General features: G+C 42.3%; 1 protein-coding gene across 5 annotated transcripts in view; it reads right to left on the bottom strand.

The window, feature by feature from the left end:
- Positions 1-22,152, bottom strand: part of LOC118367420 (diacylglycerol kinase beta-like) — a 57,216-nt gene that overhangs the window by 17,446 nt on the left and 17,618 nt on the right. For all 5 annotated transcript variants that reach the window (XM_035750879.2, XM_035750878.2, XM_035750881.2 and 2 more), the window contains 11 exons: positions 20,079-20,196; positions 19,781-19,869; positions 19,389-19,505; positions 18,800-18,898; positions 18,547-18,651; positions 17,527-17,600; positions 16,620-16,694; positions 14,967-15,052; positions 13,667-13,756; positions 13,175-13,335; positions 8,326-8,390 (listed from right to left, as the gene is read on the bottom strand). In XM_035750879.2, coding sequence (XP_035606772.1) covers positions 8,326-8,390; positions 13,175-13,335; positions 13,667-13,756; positions 14,967-15,052; positions 16,620-16,694; positions 17,527-17,600; positions 18,547-18,651; positions 18,800-18,898; positions 19,389-19,505; positions 19,781-19,869; positions 20,079-20,196 — 1,079 coding nt within the window. The remainder of the gene's footprint in view (positions 1-8,325; positions 8,391-13,174; positions 13,336-13,666; positions 13,757-14,966; positions 15,053-16,619; positions 16,695-17,526; positions 17,601-18,546; positions 18,652-18,799; positions 18,899-19,388; positions 19,506-19,780; positions 19,870-20,078; positions 20,197-22,152) is intronic.

Genomic DNA, 22,152 nt, shown 5'->3' with positions numbered 1-22,152 from the left:
CTACCGCCCCGTAGCACTCACTTCCGTCATCATGAAGTGCTTTGAGAGACTAGTCAAGGACCATATCACCTCCACCCTACCTGACACCCTAGACCCACTCCAATTTGCTTACCGCCCAAATAGGTCCACAGACGATGCAATCTCAACCACACTGCACACTGCCCTAACCCACCTGGACAAGAGGAATACCTATGTGAGAATGCTGTTCATCGACTACAGCTCGGCATTCAACACCATAGTACCCTCCAAGCTCGTCATCAAGCTCGAGACCCTGGGTCTCGACCCCGCCCTGTGCAACTGGGTACTGGACTTCCTGACGGGCCGCCCCCAGGTGGTGAGGGTAGGCAACAACATCTCCTCCACGCTGATCCTCAACACGGGGCCCCACAAGGGTGCGTTCTGAGCCCTCTCCTGTACTCCCTGTTCACCCACGACTGCGTGGCCACGCACGCCTCCAACTCAATCATCAAGTTTGCGGACGACACAACAGTGGTAGGCTTGATTACCAACAACGACGAGACGGCCTACAGTGAGGAGGTGAGGGCCCTCGGAGTGTGGTGTCAGGAAAATAACCTCACACTCAACGTCAACAAAACTAAGGAGATGATTGTGGACTTCAGGAAACAGCAGAGGGAACACCCCCTATCCACATCGATGGAACAGTAGTGGAGAGGGTAGCTAGTTTTAAGTTCCTCGGCATACACATCACAGACAAACTGAATTGGTCCACTCACACTGACAGCGTCGTGAAGAAGGCGCAGCAGCGCCTATTCAACCTCAGGAGGCTGAAGAAATTCGGCTTGTCACCAAAAGCACTCACAAACTTCTACAGATGCACAATCGAGAGCATCCTGGCGGGCTGTATCACCGCCTGGTACGGCAACTGCTCCGCCCTCAACCGTAAGGCTCTCCAGAGGGTAGTGAGGACTGCACAACGCATCACCGGGGGCAAACTACCTGCCCTCCAGGACACCTACACCACCCGTTGTTACAGGAAGGCCATAAAGATCATCAAGGACATCAACCACCCGAACCACTGCCTGTTCACCCCGCTATCATCCAGAAGGCGAGGTCAGTACAGGTGCATCAAAGCTGGGACTGAGAGACTGAAAACAGCTTCTATCTCAAGGCCATCAGACTGTTAAACAGCCACCACTAACAGTGAGTGGCTGCTGCCAACACACTGTCATTGACACTGACCCAACTCCAGCCATTTTAATAATGGGAATTGATGGGAATTATGTAAATATATCACTAGCCACTTTAAACAATGCTACCTTATATAATGTTACTTACCCTACATTATTCATCTCATATGCATATGTATATACTGTACTCTACATCATCGACTGCATCCTTATGTAACACATGTATCACTAGCCACTTTAACTATGCCACTTTGTTTACTTTGTCTACACACTCATCTCATATGTATATACTGTACTCGATACCATCTACTGTATGCTGCTCTGTACCATCACTCATTCATATATCCTTATGTACATATTCCTTATCCCCTTACACTGTGTATAAGACAGTAGTTTTGGAATTGTTAGTTAGATTACTTGTTGGTTATCACTGCATTGTCGGAACTAGAAGCACAAGCATTTCGCTACACTCGCATTTAACATCTGCTAACCATGTGTATGTGACAAATAAAATTTGATTTGATTTAATGTTTTAAGAATGTTGACAAAACACCTGGTCCATTTTTTTTTAAAGGTTTCCAGAACATTGCATTAAGTTATGGGAGTTGTCTGGGATGTTGCAAGAATATTCTTGTGATTCTCACATATTGTACTTAAAAGGCTGCATAGAACATAACCACAATGTTGCACAGTGTTCCACAATTTGCAAATGAGTCTGTTTTTATTACTTTTATTTGTTTTAGGTTTCGCATACTATTCCATTGATGTTCACACAAGATATATTTGACCTGGTCTTGGAGGTACCCTGATGGAAGACAGCTTGTCTTTCGAAACATTGGTTATTACATTTTTGCATCTGAACTCCTAGAGTGTGCGGCTCGCCTTATCTTCTTCAAGTGTTCTACTCCGCTAGCCAGCACCTCGCCTAAACAGCTGTGAGTTTCTTTCGCCTCCAGACCAACATTGTCTTGGAAGCCCTGAGAAAATGTCAAGAACATTTAGAAAATGTTATATTAAAGTTTTACCTAATATTATCACAACATTCTCAGCATACATATTTCTAGTTCCTTGAAGCATAAGAAAGCAGATTGGAATACATCCCAATTATGTTTCCCTATAGATGTAATGGCAATTTGCATTTGAAGATTGTATTGTTGGCCAACTACAAAGTGATATAGACACACAGCATTTAATTTCATCCATTTAATTAAATGTTGTTATCAAAAACATTATTTTCATGTTTTTGGGATGTTATCATCATAATGTTAATACAACCCTAACTAGAACTTAATGGGAATCTTAGCTAATGTTCTGGGAATGTTCCCGGTTTGCTGGGATAGCTCTAATCATTTTATCTGAGTTTATAAAAAATTGTCCTTGTCATTGGAACTTTTCTGTTGCAAAGCTCAGCTCATACTAAACTCAGCAAAAAAAGAAAAGTCCTCTCACTGTCAACTGCGTTTATTTTCAGCAAACTTAACATATGTAAATATTTGTATGAACATAACAAGATTCAACAACTGAGACATAAACTGAACAAGTTCCACAGATATGTGACTAACAGAAATTGAATAATGTGTCCCTGAAAAAAGGGGGGATCAAAATTAAAAGCAACAGTCAGTATCTGGTGTGGCCACCAGCTGCATTAAGTACTGCAGTGCATCTTCTCCTCATGGACTGCACCAGATTTGCCAGTGACTTGCTGTGAGATGTTACCCCACTCTTCCATCAAGGCACCTGCAAGCTCCAGGATATTTATGGGGAGAATGGCCCGAGCACTCACCCTTCGATCCAACAGGTCCCAGACGTGCTCAATGGGATTGAGATCCAGGCTCTTTGCTGGCCATGGCAGAACACTGACATTCCTGTCTTGCAGGAAATCACGCATAGAACGAGCAGTATGGCTGATGGCATTGTCATGCTGGAGGGTCATGTCAGGATGAGTCTGCAAGAAGGGTACCACATGAGGGAGGAGGATGTCTTCCCTGTAACACACAGCATTGAGATTGCCTGCAATGACAACAAGCTCAGTCCGATGATGCTGTGACACACCGCCCCAGACCATGACGGACCGTCCACCTCCAAATCGATCCCGCGCCAGAGTACAGGCCTCGGTGTAACGCTCATTCCATCGTCAATAAACGCAAATCCGACCATCACCCCTGGTGAGACAAAACCGCGACTCGTCAGTGAAGAGCACTTTTTGCCAGTCCTGTCTGGTCCAGCGACGGTGGGTTTGTGCCCATAGGCGACATTGTTGCTGGTGATGTCCGGTGAGGACCTGCCTTACAACAGGCCTACAAGCCCTCAGTCCAGCCTCTCTCAGCCTATTGAGGACAGTCTGAGCACTGATGAGGGATTGTGCATTCCTGGTGTAACTCGGGCAGTTGTTGTTGCCATCCTGTAACTGTCCTGCAGGTGTGATGTTCGGATGTACCGATCCTGGGCAGGTGTTGTTACATGTGGTCTGCCACTGCAAGGACGATCAGCTGTCTTAGGCATATAATAGTACAGACATTGCAATTTATTGCCCTGGCCACATCTGCAGTCCTCATGCCTCCTTGCAGCATGCCTAAGGCACGTTCACGCAGATGAGCAAGGACCCTGGGCATCTTTCTTTTGGTGTTTTTCAGAGTCAGTAGAAAGGCCTCTTTAGTGTCCTAAGTTTTCATAACTGTGACCTTAATTGCCTACCGTCTGTAAGCTGTTAGTGTCTTAATGACCGTTCCACAGGTGCATGTTCATTAATTGTTTATAGGTCATTGAACAAGCATGGGAAACAGTGTTTAAACCCTTTTACAATGAACATCTATGAAGTTATTTGGATTTTTACGAAATTATCTTTGAAAGACAGTCCTGAAAAAGGGATGTTACTTTTTTTGCTGAGTTTATAAAGAGGGGTCTTGTTTTTTATGTCCAATATCAAAATACAAATAATCCTAGATTCATCACAATAAATATACTGAAGTAACAGAATGGCTTGTAAGGGATATGGTCCTATCAATTGTTGTAACATAGGGACTACAGTAATCAGACACATAAAATCTAAAAACTATCTATTTATTTAATGTACATTATTTTCTGTCTGTTATCTCTCACCCTAGACGTGAACATACTGCTGGTGGGAAGGTGTGAGAAGGAAACCGTGTAGCCAGCTGGTGGCTCTACAGGAGCTATGGGGGCTCGACAGAGGATGGGGGACACAACAGGGACTAGGAGACTTTTGGAGGAGTGATGGGGAGTCAATATGTGGTTGGGGTCTTGGACAGTAAGAGCTGTTGCTACAATGTGAGAAATCAGAGGGCATTGAGACTACTATAGGGCTTTCATCTACAATCTTAGAACAAAAGGGTTCAATGGATGTCCCTATAGGAGAACCCTTTATGGTTCTAGGCAGAATCCATTTTGGTTCCGTGTATCACCCTCTATGGAAACGGTTCGAAATGGAACCCCATGAGGTGATATCTGGAACCCAAAGGGTTCTACACCTTTTCTTTCTAAGCCTGTATAGGAGTATCATATGAAATATTACATACCAACCAGTTTGAATTAGAGTTTATGGAATTTACTGAAGAAGACTGGTGGCTCACTTCTGAGGTCCAGACAAGTGTGAAACTACGTTTATATAGGATACGGTTGTGTGTGTGTGTGTGTGTGTGTGTGTGTGTGTGTGTATGTCCATGCATTAGTGAGTGTGTGCGTTTGTTTATCTTTGTATGTACAGTATATGTATGCACTCACTTGCCTGCGTATGCGCATGTGTGTGACTGTGTGTACATTCACGCTGGGCTGGGGACAGGGCCACAGGTGAGATCTCTCTAAATTACACTCACAAGTGGCCATTAATTATAGATGACATCCTGGTCAGACAAACGATTTCATCCTCAAATGAGGTCCGAGGGCGGCCTCTACCCGGGTCCACAGGGGCCCTGCGGGGAAGCGGTTTGGGAGTGTGTGTGGCAGTGTGCCAGTGGATCCAGTGGGCCCTGCACACACGGCAGGCTTTGATGAACACACTCATTATGCTAAAGAGCGCTCCATGCCTGGGCTTCCCTGTGCCTCCAGGAAAGGTTAACGCCAGAATGGTTCAACAGAACAGCCACAGGCTACATGAGGGAGAGTGGTAATAGAACCAGTGCTTACGACAGTAATAGTAATAGTAATAGACTGCCATACATCATATACAATACCTCAGGCTTAGAACACAGACCCGTGTCGGTGGCCATTGAACTGTTGCTAAACAGATTATTGAAATTGGCTGAAAGTGTAACTGCTTTTGAGGGTACAAAGGCAAAGACGACGACGACAAAGTCTCTCGCTATAATCGTGTATTTTTCTTTCTCTCCATCTCTCTCTCTTTCTCCCCCCCTCTCCCTTACTTTCTCTCTCTCTTGCTGAGGCAGAGATTAGTGTGTAATTACATGGGAGATCAGTAACAAGAGAGAGAAAAAAGGAGCAGTATGTTTGAACTAGGCAGAGGGAGGTAGTGTGTGGCGTCGTCACGGGTCGACTGATTGTCTTACTTTTAATCCTCGACCTCATTATCACCTCTTGGTCAGGCTGCAGTCAGTAAATGAATCTATCTGCCAATGTGTCAAATCTTCACACATTCTCCCTCATAATCGCCCAGAGGTGCCAAAACAGAGAGGGAGTCACCCCCGGCCCGGCCCCAGCATTCATTACATTCATCAACCAAATCCCCTCATTCCATAATTTAAAAAACAATATGCCATTATTTTGTTGCTAATTAAACCTGATCAAATATGTATGTCTTCTTTAAGGTCAACCCGGCGACAAATGTAATTGACACGCTCTGAAGAAAGAGAGAAAGACAGAGAAATAAATGAGGAAAGGAGTGCAGAGTCGGTTGTGATTTCGATGGGGGGGAGGAAGAGGGGGAGGAAGGGAGTGGGGAATGCTTCTTCCACTCATTGTAACTTAGTAGCCTCCGGTGCCAGGCCTGATGGCTGCTGAAAGACTAATGCAGTAACTGAGAGATGGTGAATATATCTGATTTGGAAGAGTCATTTATGTGCAGTTCAACTGTGACATCACCCTCTGTGGAAACGGTTCGACATGGAACCCCAAAAGGTGATACCTGGAACCCAAAAGGGTTCTACACCTTTTCTTTCTAAGTCTGTATAGAAGTATCATATGAAATATTACATACCAACCCGTTTGAATTAGAGTTTATGGAATTTACTGAAGAAGACTGGTGGCTTACTTCTGAGGTCCAGACAAGTGTGAAACTATGTTTATATAGGATATGGTTGTGTGTGTGTATGTCCATGCATTAGTGAGTGTGTGCGTTTGTTTATCTTTGTATGTACAGTATATGTATGCGCTCACTTGCCTGCGTATGCGCATGTGTGTGACTGTGTGTACATTCACACTGGGCTGGGGACAGGGCCACAGGTGAGATCTCTCTAAATTACACTCACAAGTGGCCATTAATTATAGATGACATCCTGGTCAGACAAACGATTTCATCCTAAAATGAGGTCCGAGGGCGGCCTCTGTCCAGGTCCACAGGGGCCCTGCGGGGAAAAGGTAGGGAGTGGGGAATGCTTCTTCCACTCATTGTAACTTAGTAGCCTCCGGTGCCAGGCCTGATGGCTGCTGAAAGACTCTAATACAGTAACTGAGAGATGGTGAATATATCTGATTTGGAAGAGTCAGTGATGTGCAGTTCAACTGTGACATGTGGGAATGTGTGTCAGGCTGTGTTTTTGAGTTAAGACTGCTGTGCACTTTCATGTGTCTTGGTGTTGGCTTTACACAGACCCATATGTTCTATCCTGTACAGACAGTGTTCTCTGCCTTACACTTGCTATTGAACACTGTTCATACACTCGGAAGGAAATGGCTCCATGATAAGTTGCATTCTACTTGCAATGGACATGGGCCCCTTGGACAAATCCAACAAAATATACGCTACCTTGAAAAACTATAATCATGCATTATTCAATTGGCAAGGATAGTGTGTAATAGAGAGATCCTAAACCCATTCCCTCCTGTAAATTATTCATTGAATTCCAATAACAGATGGTATCATTTTCTTTAAATATCTCAATCATTTTTCACATGGGCTTAAAAATGGTATAAAACAATATATTTGATGTCTTTGTATACATTCTTTTCGTCCTGTGTATTAATATGTACAGCCATATCGTGTTAGTGAACAGTTTGGGAATGGAGATTTAACCTAATGATTCAAACAATATACAGTGTGGCTAAACCTGTACCTTCAATGTATGGCAACAGTAGCATTGGAATATGCCTAAAACACACATATCGTTCAGTAAAAACACAAAACGGCAATGTAAGGAACATTTGAGTTCTCTCACATATATCTCTTTGCACTGCAGCAACCCTTTGCAGATCACGTATCCCAAACGAACCTTTGGACAATAGTTTGCTGTATGTTGAACTAAAGTCAGAGTAAACATGATAAATGAGTACAAATGGGATTATTAGGAGACTGTGTGTCATCACTCCGACACACGCATGATGTCAAACTACCCAAGCAAATTCAATTACCCACGCCATTACTCCCTACTGCTAGTGGAGACGTATTGGTCGTGTTAAATATTGATGGGAACATAGATGCCACATTTGTTCATCTCCAAAGGTGAACACATCTATTTAAGGTAATCACAGATGCTAAATATGAGACAAGTCCATTTACTGTATCAAGTGACTACTGAAAAAAGAAGAAGAAGAAGAGTCTATTGCACCGAGGGTTCCGGCCATGTTTTTAGAGCTTTCTGACTTGGTGAGTATTTCTGTTCATAGATGTCACACTACCAGAGGTTTTGAATGCCACTTTTTTCCCCCATATTGCTAAATGAATGTTAAACTTCAGAACCATCCCTAGTATGTTTGAACTATATACTTTGACAGAACCCACTGTATACATTGACCAATCAAACAATCTAAAAGTCCCCCCTGTACCAATGCAAAATCCTCTCGACTCGTACGTATATTTGTAGTAAACAAAATAAATTCAGTAAGAGATGGGCTAAAGTACGAGGAGAGAGAGAGAGGGGGAGGAAATACCAGTGCTAACCACATACCAGTTAGAAGTGGCAGCTTCACAGGTGCTGACAATCAACAGGGGGGGAGGAGTTAACATGCAGTGTTGGTGAAGTGTTGGTTAAAACCCAACAACACATACCTGCTGTTAAAGCGTTCAGGGTGTCTCTCCCTCATCATGTGGAACCGATGTGCAATGGAAGCATCCTAAATAAGGGAGAGAAAATAACATGACTTTTATTTTGATACTCATTTATACAGTGGAAAAGGCCTATTAACCAATGGACACCAATGAACACACCTACTCATTCCATTTTTCCACTTTTTTTTGGTTGCTACATGATTCCATATGTGTTATTTCATAGTTTTGAGGTATTCACTATTATTCTACAATGTAGAAAATAGTAAAAATAAAGAAAAACCATGGAATGAGTAGGCGTGTCCAAACTTTTGACTGGTACTGTATATTATGGGTATAAACCTAAATGAATATTTTCACTTTGAAATAAGCTACACAACTAAAATTGTTTAGATTGCTATTTGGGATATTGGTATTTCAATTAATTAATTGATGAGATATAAAGATGTCGCAAAATACAGGCAAGATGTTGGTACTAAAATCAATACGATGGCTTTTTAACACCAATTAAAGTCAACTTCTTCCCCTCTGCTGATAAGCATCTCAGCCAACTTTCTATTGCACCCAAAAAACAACACATATGCCCGATGCATATTGATATGCCTAAACAGAAGCAGGGTGTTTTTGAATTCCTGGCCAACTGGAAGGCGGGCGGTGGTTGAGGTTTGAGCCAGGGATGAGGGTATTGACAGAGAGCTTGACGAACAGCACGCCGTCTTTCCACACAGGCTAATTAATTAAACACACATTGCTCGTAATCACAGCTCCCAACGTACAGGATGCTGCCGGCTCCCCTGGCAACCAACTTGTTCTCTCTCTCTCTCTCTCTTACTCTCTCGCTCTTACTCTCTCTCTCTTTCTCTGACCCGGGGCTAGAAGTCTACCACATTGGTAGACTCACTGGCAGTGTTGGGTGTGAGTGTGTGTGTTTGCGTGCAGGCATGTGTGATGAGAATGACAGACTGTGAGATTGACAGCTACTCTATTAATCAAGAGAATCTAAGGAGTAAGTAAATCTGTGCATGTTTGTTGAAAAATCTGTGTGTTCTATGAAATGCTACCAAAAAGTATACTACCCCTGGGCCAGAATTGCCCATGGTCTTTGTGAGTCACGATGATTGCCAAGTAAAAACAACAACTGACGAACAGTCGTCAACCACAAAAAGTGGGGAAAACTTCAGGAAACTTTTAGGGTTTGTTCCTATCCCCCCCACTTGAGCAATCTGTTTTGACCCGCTCCATGTTGAGTGGCTCTATTGAAACGCCAGCCACAGGGAGGACCCCCTGCTAGCTCTCAGTACAACATGTAGGAGAAACCAAAAAAAAAAATCAATGCCGTTTTCTTGATGTCTTTTCAAGACTCTGTTAAATAAAGAGCAAAGAATTTCCAAGATCCCCGCAGACTCGATTTATCTTCAACATGAGCCAGAAGAGGTGAGATGATGGATATATCTGAAAGATTGGAACTTGATTTTCTTACAAACAGGACAATAACTGAAAACGAGAGAGCGAAAGGAAGGAGGAGTTGTTTGAAAATATACTGCAGCTCAGAAACCAGGGAGGATCCACTTCAAGTAACCTCCAAATTGAAGAAGCTACACTATAACCCTGTATACGGTATGTTGAATCAAATCAAAGCTAATTTTATTGGTCACATACACATATTATGCATATGTTATCACGGGTGTAGCGAAACACTTATGTTCCTAGCTCCAGCAGTGCAAAACAATACGCGCCAATCCAAAAAATATAAATAAAGGAATTAAGAAATATAGAAATATTAGAATGAGCAATGTTAGAGTCCGGTGTGTATAGACATTATGGACAGTATATGAATGGAAAATGTGTGTACAGTAGTAGTTATATAGGACGTGCCTTGACTCGAATACAGTATATACATAAGAAGTAGATAAAACAGTATGTAAACATTATTAAAGTGACCAGTTATCACTGACTATGTACATAGGGCAGCAGTCTTGAGTACTGGGTGTTAGCCGGGTAGTAACAGTGACTAAAGTTCAGGGCAGGGCACTGGGCAGAGGCCAGCTAGTAGTGACTATTTAACAGTCTGATGGCCTGGAGATAGAAGCTGTTTCTCTGTCCTAGCTTTGATGCACTTGTACTGTCTCCAGATTGTGGCGGGGTGAACAGGCCGTGGCTCGGGTGGCTAGGGTACTCAATGATCTTCTTGGCCTTCCTGTGACACCAGGTGCTCTAGATGCCAGCACCCTCTGGAAAGCCCTGCAGTCCCGGACGGTGCAGTTCCAGGCGGTGATACAGCCCCACAGAGTGCTCTCAATGGTGCGCCTGTAGAAGTTCCTAAACTCCCTGTAGAAGTTCCCGTCAGTCTCGAACTGTAACTAGATGGACTGCTATGGCAACTACATTCCACTAAAGCTACTTTGTCACTTCGGGCCAATGTAATGTAGAGCGAGTTCATATGTACATTAAGAGGACATTAACAGTAGATCATCTGAACTGATGATACAAACATCTTCAACCTCAATCCCCAAACAGCAGTCGGACAATGAAGTCTCTCTCTCTCACGCTCCCTCTCACTCATCTTGGGGCCGCCTTCAAATAATTACCATTGTAAAACTCTGGCACCCAAATTAATACAGTACATGTGTAATGTAATATGCCCTCATAGCTCAAAGTTTAGTCCAATTATGAGTGGTGCTCAGGCAGCTGATGACTCTCCTTCACCGGGAGAGTAATGACTTTGACATGCGAGCCTGGGTCATTAGACGAACTGACTGCATCATCTTAGGACCTCCTCTGTGATTAGGTCTGTCCCTCAACACACTAAGCCCTGATTGAGATCATTACACTTCACGTCACTTTTAACGTCCTCATAAAGGATGGCGCCATTAATTCCATTCAACTGGACGGAATGGCTGGATTGGAAGGATAGGAACAGGAGGTGTGCTACAATAGTTGATGATGTGGTCGGATGATGGTCTATTGGGAAGACTTTATGACTTGAGTTTGGTGTAAATCTTGTAAAAATGGAAGAGGAAGTTGTAGGTGATCCTAGTACTTTGTGAAGTTTGACAGGAATGGTACGTTTTGAAATATACTCTCCCCATACAACACTTTTACCCATTAATTCACTGACCCCTGGGCTTGTACAAGTTCAAACAGACGCCTTTCGGTTTGTGCAATGCCCTAGCCACCTTTAACGCCTGATGCAATGGCAGGTTGATGCTTATTGTCATAAATCTTGCCCTAGAGACAGAAATTAGCCATTTCCACTAGCTGCAAAGTCAAAATTGGTTATATTGTAAAAATTCAGGACAACAAAAATTATATTTTTTGTCTTAATTTAAGGTTAGGTTTAAAATCAGATATTATGACTTTGTGGCTGTGCCAGCCAGTAACCGTTCTGCAGAGCTGCCTCCAATGCAATAATGCCAATAAATGCCAACCTGTGACGCAATGCTTAGAATTGTTAAGATGAAAAAAATGTGCACACTGTACATAAAATGTTTGAAATCCAAGAATAAGATGCTTTTAAATGACACTTTTCTTTGGCTCGACATAGTGAACCCTTTTGGTTACTACTGATCCTCCGAGTTTGACTCTACAGAAATGTCATTACAGAAACAATCTTTCTTCATCTGCATAATCTCTGAGGTAATTATTAGCTTGACTTGTTTTGTAATCATTATTGTATTCTGTGTTTTTTTCCCCCTCCCCACAACGGAAAGCAAAATTTGATGTGAAATGTGACACAAAATATATCACACTCAATTCCATCGAGAGCTCAGAATCTTCCTAATCCCGGGCAAACAACTTCATTTGTCAACACGTTCGTTAGATACTAATCCCACTGTTAGAAGGCCATTGAAAATAGTGTTATAACAACGAAGACGATTGTTTGCAATGGCTTAAAGTAATACTTCTGCTAAGGCTACTACTGTTGTTTGGTAGAAGGGCATTGCAATATCTGTGTATGCATTCCCGAAAACATGTTTTGCCTCAAGCCATGACGAATATTGAGGAATTATGAGAGAAATGATCTCTATTTATTCCAATGCTTACGACCCCTTCGTCTGTTAAGTGGACCTACTTTCGTCAATACGGGACAAAGCAAAAGGCATTTATTTGACTAACATTTGTAAGGACATGCATCACTCATTTCCCCGTCATGTTCGAATGTCACAACACCAAGACGCCGGCGTCTCGCAACCTGCAAATGTCAATTACCATATTTCCCCTGACATTTATCAGTAATGACCCACATGAGCAGGGTGTAATCAGTGTCATTATGTTGAAGATGGACAGAGATGGGCCTGACTCTGCTGTAGACGAGTTTAAAGGTGCGTAACGCCACGCAGATGCACAACATACTACATATTCTTCAACCAGAGGTCGTTTAAGTTTAAGCACATCTCAATAAAGGCTTATTAACTAGCATTTGATCAAAATGAGTAAGATTACTCAGAAGAACATATGATTACGTTGCTGCTTTAAATTCGGTATACAGTGTTATCCAATTGAGGACTTTATATAGATTATTCGATTGAAATGGATGATTCACGATAAGCATGAAGTTGTCAGCCTTGTTGTTTTAGGTGAGAGCCTTAGATCTGACATGGCCCCTCTCCTATTGACTAGTCCAGTTTGTTGACCCACTGTTCTTGCTCAAAGGGATATGTTTTAGATATTTAGATATGTGCTTACTTATCTTGAAAGCCATCTATGGACATGGAGCGACTGCAATCCACACGTTAGTTTTGTTCAAACAGCCACTGCCAAGATTTGCTAGTATTAGGAAACACATTTTTCAAACCGCTTAACTATGCCTTTAATGTGACAAATGCTCTGTATATTAGTGTAGGCAACTCACCACCCCAATGGAGAAATAGTTGTTGACGATGCTGTAAGGCGCAGGGTCTCCCCTCTCTTCCTTGTCCGTGGGTGTGACGTCAATCTTCCAGCGGTCCAACATCACCTCAGAGCTGTTCTCTATGTCCCTCAGGATGTTCAGAATGCTCTCTCCCTCATAACCTAACACAGAAACAACGTAGGTTAGCTTATGTCGGAGATAATACCTCAGAACATAAGCTAAAACACATTATAGTATAGGCCATAAGTATTTTAATATAACATTATTCTCAGGACTTTTAGCTATTCTAACTATTTATTTATACCGATTTATTCCTCCATGAAAACATAGACAAAATAAAATATAGTCAAATCTAAATTCAATATCATGAATCATGTAATTGGACAAAAAATAAATAGAGTACACACATTTATGTTTCCTTCATTTAAGAGGAATGATATAATTCATTAAAATTTTTTTGCACACTTTGGGACATTAAATTGCTAAACATACCTCCTCCCCATCGCAGACACCTTGCCAGGTCATTTCCTGTTCCAAGGGGAAGTACACACACAGGGGGGTTCCTGTCCAGATTGGCCTTATCTACACAAGAGGTACAACAAAAACATCCTACTTTAGTATTACTACTATGCCATTTATCAGACACTTTTATCCAGAGCAACTTACAGTCAAGCAGGGCTCCCGAGTGGCGCAGCAGTCTAAAGGCATCACATCTCAGTGCTAGAGTCTCACTACAGATCCTGGTTCGATTCCAGGCTGTATCACAACCGGCTGTGATTGGGAGTTCCATAGGGCGGCGCACAATTGGCCCAGCGTCGTCCGGGTTTGGCCGGGGTAGGCCGTCATTGTAAATAAGAATTTGTTCTTAACTGACTTGCCTAGTTAAATAAAGCATTTTACGTATGGGTGGTCCTGGGAATCAAACCGACTATCGTGGCGTTGCAAGCTCCATGCTCTACCAACTGAGCTACAGAGGACCACACCCCTACATTCTGACCACAACAACAAAACTGAACACGAATCCACTTTAATATACTGTATCTTTATTTTATTTGATTTCACTTTGATTTGCCCAGGTCTCTGGGTAAAAAAAACAAATCTCAGTCAGTGCAGCATGGTTATCTGACCATCACTCAAATCTAAAATCTGTGCAACAACAGATAGACCTTGACTCGACGTGAATGTCCAGTCTCACGGTCTATTTCTGGAGTACTGTAGCATTCATTCTGTCCATGTTATTACTTCTCTTTGTTTTGATTGATAAAAAATTGAGGCAATTTTTAAAGGCAGAACAAGGAATATGTCTTCGAGAAAAAATTGACTTCAGGCAGGCTGTTTCTCAAATGGCGACTAATATGCCGATTTTGAACTCACATAATCACCCTATTTTACCTCCCTTGAATGCGCAGGCTTGGACGTAATGAAAATATTTATATACAAATCATAAAAGTATATTTGATGATTTCTTGCAAAATAACGAGAGCACTGTTTATTTCAGCAAAGTAATACAACATTATAATAATCAAAACACACAAAAGATTTGACAGTACAGCACAAGGTTTTGAAGAGAGAACGATGAAATGTTAAGGAAAGGGGAAAACTGTTATAATGCTAAAGTTGTTATATTTACAATGTAAATACAATTTTTATTATGAAATTGTGAGGACCAAATTCATACTTAGGGCTAGTTCCATTCATCCCACTAGTATACTCTCACTAGTGTATACCAGGATGTGTTCACCAGTCTGTTCACCAGTGTAACACTGGTGTGGCAGTGGAAGTGGACACTCACCTATGAAATCCAGAATCCAACCGACGGTCCCATCCCCACCACAAGCTAACACTCTGAAATCTGGGACCTCTCGGAAGAAATTCAACCTTGAACACAACAAAAAAAATCATATTCACAATATCAATCATGTAATGCAGGAAATAATCCCCTTTCAGAGTGAAACATAATATTTTCTTTATCTACTACAAATTCATTAAAGTCTTTAGACATTCTGCCCTGAAAGAATGTACTATTTTGAACTCAAGGCTATCTTATTCAAAGGTACTGGAAGTGTTTGATCTCCATACTTATCCCTATTTTATCTCACATCTATACTGTAACTCTGATGCACTGGAGCGGCTCTGCAAAGGCCCCTATAATCTCACAAAATAACACAGATCACATTGACAATTATTCCTTCAGCCAGCTAGTCTGTTCAGAGGCTAATCGGATCAAGATGGCCAATGTTCAGTCCAACTTCTTCCGTTCCTTCACAATAACAAAGCCCTAACTGAATGAGGGAGCCTCCAAACCTCATATGGCGGATAAATTATTCGCTCAATTACTCTCCAACTGGGACTGCAAACCGTATTAGGTGCAAAACAGACGGCCGCGAACATGAAAGGCAACTTTGGGGATATTTAAATACCAAGAAACAAACACTTAATTTGGGCTAATTGCGTTAGCGCTAGTGCTAATTGACAGCAGTGTGTGCAACTGCCTCAGCCTGCTAGTGGCCACGGTGACCAGTCACCTTGTTAATGCCAACCGCATTACATACACTTCACCAAATATTAACAAGGTTACAGCCGGGCAAGGTCATCTGGAATGTTCCCAGCTAAAGATAGAGAGAGGCTTCTTCTGAGCGCAACACGTCTCTAAGAGCCTCGTCAATAAACATGGCCTTCCCAGCCAACAAAGCTCCAAACACAGAGAATCAACAGCGAAGACACAATATGGCCGACGAGGTCAATTTCAAATCTTACGACTGTGTAAGATAGATCTATGGAGTAAAGCCATTGTTTTGCCCCTCTGGGCCACTGTAATTATGAGCACAAACTAAACCGTCTACAAAAGTCTTTCCTCTTCGCAAACCAATTACATTCTGCTTTCAAAACCTAATCAAAATCAAGCAACATTAGAGCACGGCAGTGACGTGTTCCTGCATTTCAGAATGCTCCCAAAGCAATGTGTCTAAAACAAAAGGGGCGGAACCCTGCTCATCTTCTTAACCATAGACACGGATAGTCCAACAACCCCAGACCCATGCCTGTGCAGCCTACAGCGGTATGTATGCGTGATCACACATCAACATGCCTCGCGTCACTCACAATATATCGCTATTGCCTCCCACTGTAACCACTACTAGACTCAAGCACAGTGTTGTTGTCTCACTGCTTGTGATCTCTGATCTCACCTTTCAATCACGTCTGCATATGAATCCTGATTGAGTGAGAGGCTCAATTTGAGAGACCTCCCCTGCATGAGATGTTGGATATTATGACTGGGCAACAGCGGAATACATTAGGGCTTTGTAAACAGTCGCTCATCCACCACTCTGATTCCACATGTAACTTGAGGATAATAATGATAGTTGAATCATGACTGTATAGTGTTCTGTGCACTTTAGGCGATGTTGCGGAGTCTGTGTGAGATGATTAGAGCAGAACTTACCCAGGCATGGGTCCGTTCTTGGCCAGGTTGTATACCTGCCGAGGGTTTAAGAGGTACTGGAATTTTCTGTAGATCCTGGAGGAGAGAGATGAGATGAGATGAGATGAGATGAGATGAGATGAGATGAGATGAGATGAGATGAGATGAGATGAGATGAGATGAGATGAGATGAGATGAGAGGAGAGGAGAGGAGAGGAGAGGAGATGAGATGAGATGAGATGAGATGAGATGAGATGAGAGGAGAAACAAGGAAAGGAAGAAAGAAGAGAATGAAATTGTGACAACCAGCAATACAGTGTTGAGTTGACCCACAGAAACCTAATGAAACATCTCCCCCTTACAGCTACCACAGAACATCTGGATTGTGAAGAAAAGTTCAAATGCAAACACTTAACTGAAATGTGATCAACTGAACCCCTGTACATTGTCTCTATGCCGTTTTGCTACAGTATGATTGACAGCTCCAATGCCCTATCCCAGTGTCATTGTCAGCAACTGGGAGGGCTATAGGAAGAAGTCATTAGAAAGACTAATTCATTTTCATTTACATTTCATTATATCAACTGGCTCAAGTCATATTTTGATCTCATCATTTAAACAAATGAGGACTGGAGTAATAAGGAGTAGAATGAATATGTTCAGTAATAACCCAATTAGGCCCTGGTTTAAAGAAGGAGGTCTAACCTATACACTGACCACCAGGGATGTGACAGTCAACGACAGTGCCATCTAAGAACCTCTGCTGAACCAGGCAGGAGTCTGTAGGTACATGTTATTGTGTTTCTATTTGACTAAATAAGCCTTGAGCACTCCGTGTGCAGCCAGGCTACGCAGCTCTTTGATTGAAGAGCAGTTCTGAGAATGGCTTTTTACAGAGAGGTAGAGCGTGGGGAGAGAGTGTGCTTACCTGTCGCCCTGCTTCCCTCCACTCTTTGGATTCACAAACACGAGCAGAGGATGAGTTCCCTCTATTGTTGTGATCTATAGGAAAATATATCAAAACAGAAAGCGATTTCAGTCCAATTGCTTATAATGTACTAGGCTGATCTTATGCTAAAGTATAGCATAAAATCATTATTATAAACTGTGAATAAAAAATATGTATATTTATATATATTCTAGTTACTGGTAACGACAATTAAAAGTTCAAACATTTCTCATGTGAACCACAGACAATACCCAACAAAATCCCAGGAAATCAACTGAACAATACCCCTCCTAATTCAAGTTATAACCATCACCATCTCCTGATTGGGAGAAGCAGTTTGAGTCTTGAGTGACACGGAGGCTATCCTTAGAGACAAGCCCCTCTATCGCGACCTCTGGTAGAGCAGTGGCTAGAGAGAAGCAGTAGGCCTCTACCACAGAGGAGGCAGCCAGGGCTGAGGCGAGGCATAAACAAAACAAGCCCTAATCGCAGGCTGTAGCCTACGAGTTGGCCTTCCTGCCGCTCAGTGGCGGGCGGCAGTGACAGTGCGCCCGTGCAGCTCCCTGACACAGATGAAGCTCTTAACTCTCCGTCTGCTATCCCAGCAGGCCGAGCGGTGGATTAATGAGCTCCCTGTCCAGCCAGGAGTGATCCATTACTTCCTCTAATTATAAATAATAATCCTGATTATTATGCTGGTTAGCCGGAGAGGGCAGAGATGGATGTGGCGGGGAGATGATTCAGGTTGATTGTCACCGGTTGTCTGTCTGTTAGATATTAGGGAGGATTTGGATGGAGCTGATTCTTGTTTTGTTCACCAGTAGAAACTAATCTCATATTAATCCTAACAGAGTAATTTTATATTATCCTGTGCCCATCAAAGTCTAAATTGTGGTTAGATTCGAAATTTCAATTTAAAGTACACATTTTTCACTAAATTCTACTAAATGTTATCCTGGTGCTTCTATAGAAGAAAAAGAAAAATGTTTGGATTGTCACCTGTAGTCCTTGGCCATCCACTGTGACTGAGTTGGCTCTCTGCATCTTCCCTCTGCCCCCTGATTGGCTGGATCTGGAATCTTTCCTCACCATAGACTGTCTTTCCTGGGGGTCAAAGTGCACAGACATCTTGTAAACAATCTAATTCACGTTATCAAAAATATGGGAAACTGTGATCTACGTATGATAAAGGTATCCTGTGGTAAATTTGTATATAAGCAGAATATGGTATCATGTTGAAAGTTAAATTCACCAGTATAACAGGACAGATTGTGTTGGGGGGCAAGACATGGTCCTTCAGTGGTCCACAGTCACACTCAGGTTTCACATGGGAGGCACACTTATTATGAAGCTGGATGAGGGGAATCAATTACAACCATATTAGTATCAGGGTGACATTCAAGATCATAACATATTATTCAATGTTACCTTTCATTCGATTGTCGTTTGTAATTTGATAATAGAGTTCAGTTCCTTTAAAATGTACGGGGACAATAAAATATAACGTTCAGTTTGTATCAGCTATGTAGAATTGTTTTTAGCTAAACGCCAAGTGCTGTTGAGTAGAAAGCAAGAGCATGTTGTGTAATTTACAATAACACAACTCCTAACATTGGGTTTATTTAAAAAAGACTGATATCAAAACACATTTTAACTGTGGTTTATTTTCCATTTGCAGAATACTGGAAATAACTGTTACTTGGTGTAAATTGGTAAAGTGAGAGGAGTCGGATAAAAGGTGCAAAAAATAAATCATAAACAGCAAGATACAGTGGAAAATAATGAGGAGGTGGCTGATTCTCCTGGGGGGTGGGGAGGGGGAGGGTGGTGGGGGGTTGTACCGTGATTTGGCACCACACACAGTGAAGCCCAGTCAGACCCTGGTAACACTTAATGGTTTTGTGACACTTGTCACACTTGGTCGGGCAGTTTCCCTCCACCCAGAAATGGTGCATCACCTGTGGAGCGAGAAACAGAGAGAAACAGAGGAGGAAAGCAGAACAGACAACAAGTGAGATATCCATAATAGTAAAGAAAGAAAGAAAGAAAAATGTAACAATGTTGTTTGTGTATTGGGCATGTATTTAAACCAGACTAAATATTGTAATTAGCTATGCTTAATATCAGAATGACTTGTTTAATTCCATTAGTGGGGAAGGAGCCCTGGATCTAAGCTCCGTGGAGCATCGCTGATCCGAGCGTGCCGATTCGTAAACACTCCAATTGGATGCACCTCTATGTTTTTCTTGCTCTTCACGTAGGTTTTGATGCACGACAGAGGAGCACGGGCCACACAGCGCTCATGGACAGTGTACTTGCAGACTGGGAGAGGTGGAACACACATTTTGACAACAACAAAAAAATCACAAAAACAAGTAAAAAATAGCAAACATTAAATTGAGGTTGGAGATTCACATTTTCACGGGGCGATTTGGATCACAAAAATGCCTTCTTAATGATGAAAAAGTGCATGGAATGGCAAAAATGAGAGTAGACATGAGGGAAACAACTGTTACTGTTACCATACTCACATGAGCAGCACAGCCCTTGCTTGCCCAGACCTATAAGCATGTTCAGACACAGGTTACAGTAGGCAGGCTTGTTGAAGTGCTTCAGTCTCCACACATGCTGCCCATCGTCTTTCACATTCTAAAGGGAAGATGATTGCTTGGTTTGATTGATTGATTTATTGATTGGTTAATTATTGACTGGATAATTGGGTCATTCGTTATATGGCAGATATAAATAGGCCATGTAAAACAAACATGCCTCTCTGACATGTACAATAAGGAATCACATCGGCTCTATTCGTGGCATTTTGATCTGCAGCGTTCGACAACGTTTGGCAACTGAATGTGGCCCATGTGAAAGATTTTGCTTATTTTTTACTGTTCTCCAAAGCCATCAACTTTAGTGGGGAGGATTGCCTGGGTTCTTCCCTTTAATCCTGTGTCATTAATCATGTCATCTATTATGTCAATCACAGCAAAATGACAGTCTGACGACACTGTAAGAGACTGTCTCATTAGCAGTGTGATAAGTGACGGCTTGTTCAAGATCATTGAAGACAAGACAGCAAAAAAATGAAAAGATGGCTCCATCTAGTGGACAAAGAGAGCTAGGACATCAGTGGTGCCATCTGACGAAGCTATTGGGTAGTTAGGCAGTGGTGGGAATGTCCAGACCTTGTACCTGATTCACAAAATAGGGCCCACCCCAAACATGCTGTGCTGGCTCAAATATTTTTTTCCCCACATTGTCCTTTCCAGCACGGTTCCAGCAACTATGGTGGACGAGGAACCAGGCTGGCCTAACACAGCTGGCTTTGGCTCGGTTTGGCCTGGTAGTGTGAATCAGGCTACAGAGGGTTTAAAGGCCCAGTGCAGTCAAAATTATGTTTTGTCTGTGTTTTGTATCATATTATACAACAGCTGATGAAAATAACACTGTACATTTGTTTCTGTGTTATTTCCTGATAGTTGGGTCGTTCCACCAATCCGGTACCTTTAAAAAAGTGCAACTTGGTCAAAAAAGACGTTTGTTTTCACCTCATGTTAACATTCTGAAACAAAGAGCACATGCTTTCTCAAGAGGTAAAATAACAAAAACGACTAAGGTAAGTGCATATTATGTGTCAAATAAAGTAACAGGGTGGAATGTAGTAACAGGAATGACGATTTCATCTGAAATCAGCCATAAATCCCTGTGTGGCATGGGGAATGCAAGTTTGTTGTGTGCAACAGGGAGTGGCAACTGAATGCAAGCTTCATAAAAAAAATGTAACATCTAAAACATTTCTAGCCTGGGTTGATGTGTTATGCCCGACCAGCTCCTTTTTCTACCACAAAACACCAGAAAATCAGAGTAGAATCAGCTCTCCTGCGTGTACACTATTTGATGTTCATTGTTTCTTTAGAAAAACATTTTTCCAAAGGAGTAGTTTCACCATATTGAAACAAGAGTTCAGTTCACGCAACAGATTTCTCCTGAAAATGAGGGAAATGCGTAAATGAATCACTAATCACAAAAAATCATCATCTTCAAAGATGACTTTGTCAAAGCAACAAAAATAACTAGGGCTTTACAATAAGGATACGGTGATACATTTTTGTATGAAGCAGATTGAAATCTTCATAGAAGTGACACAGGGTGGATGGAGGGACGTGAAAATGCTGAATTTTGGCACTTTAGCAAGCCTTTATTCATATTAAAAATACGATATATTGAATTCCTCATGTGGTCTATATTAAAGGGCACTTCATTTAATATAACATTATTTTAAAATGCAATATTGGTGCACAATATTAAAGGGACACGTAAAAAGGCACCCACTTTGTGTAACGACCCAGTTGCTGGTTGAAAATGCAATCTAGGGGGCCTCCCGGGTGGCTGTGCCACCAAAGACTCTGGGATCACGCCCAGGCTCTGTCGCAGCCGGCCGAGGCCGGGAGGTCCGTGGGGCGATGCACAACTGGCCTAGCATCGTTAGGGAGGGTTCGGCCAGTAGGGATATCCTTGTCTCATCGCGCACCAGCGACTCCTGTGACTGGCCAGGCACAGTGTACGCTAACCAGGTCACCAGGTGCGGCTGGCTTCCGGGTTGGA

The sequence above is a fragment of the Oncorhynchus keta genome, chromosome 34 (genome assembly GCF_023373465.1).
Source record: "Oncorhynchus keta strain PuntledgeMale-10-30-2019 chromosome 34, Oket_V2, whole genome shotgun sequence".
Classification (NCBI taxonomy): Eukaryota; Metazoa; Chordata; class Actinopteri; order Salmoniformes; family Salmonidae; genus Oncorhynchus; species Oncorhynchus keta.
Note: the sequence above shows the minus strand (reverse complement) of the source record. Positions and strands in the feature narration are given on the sequence as shown.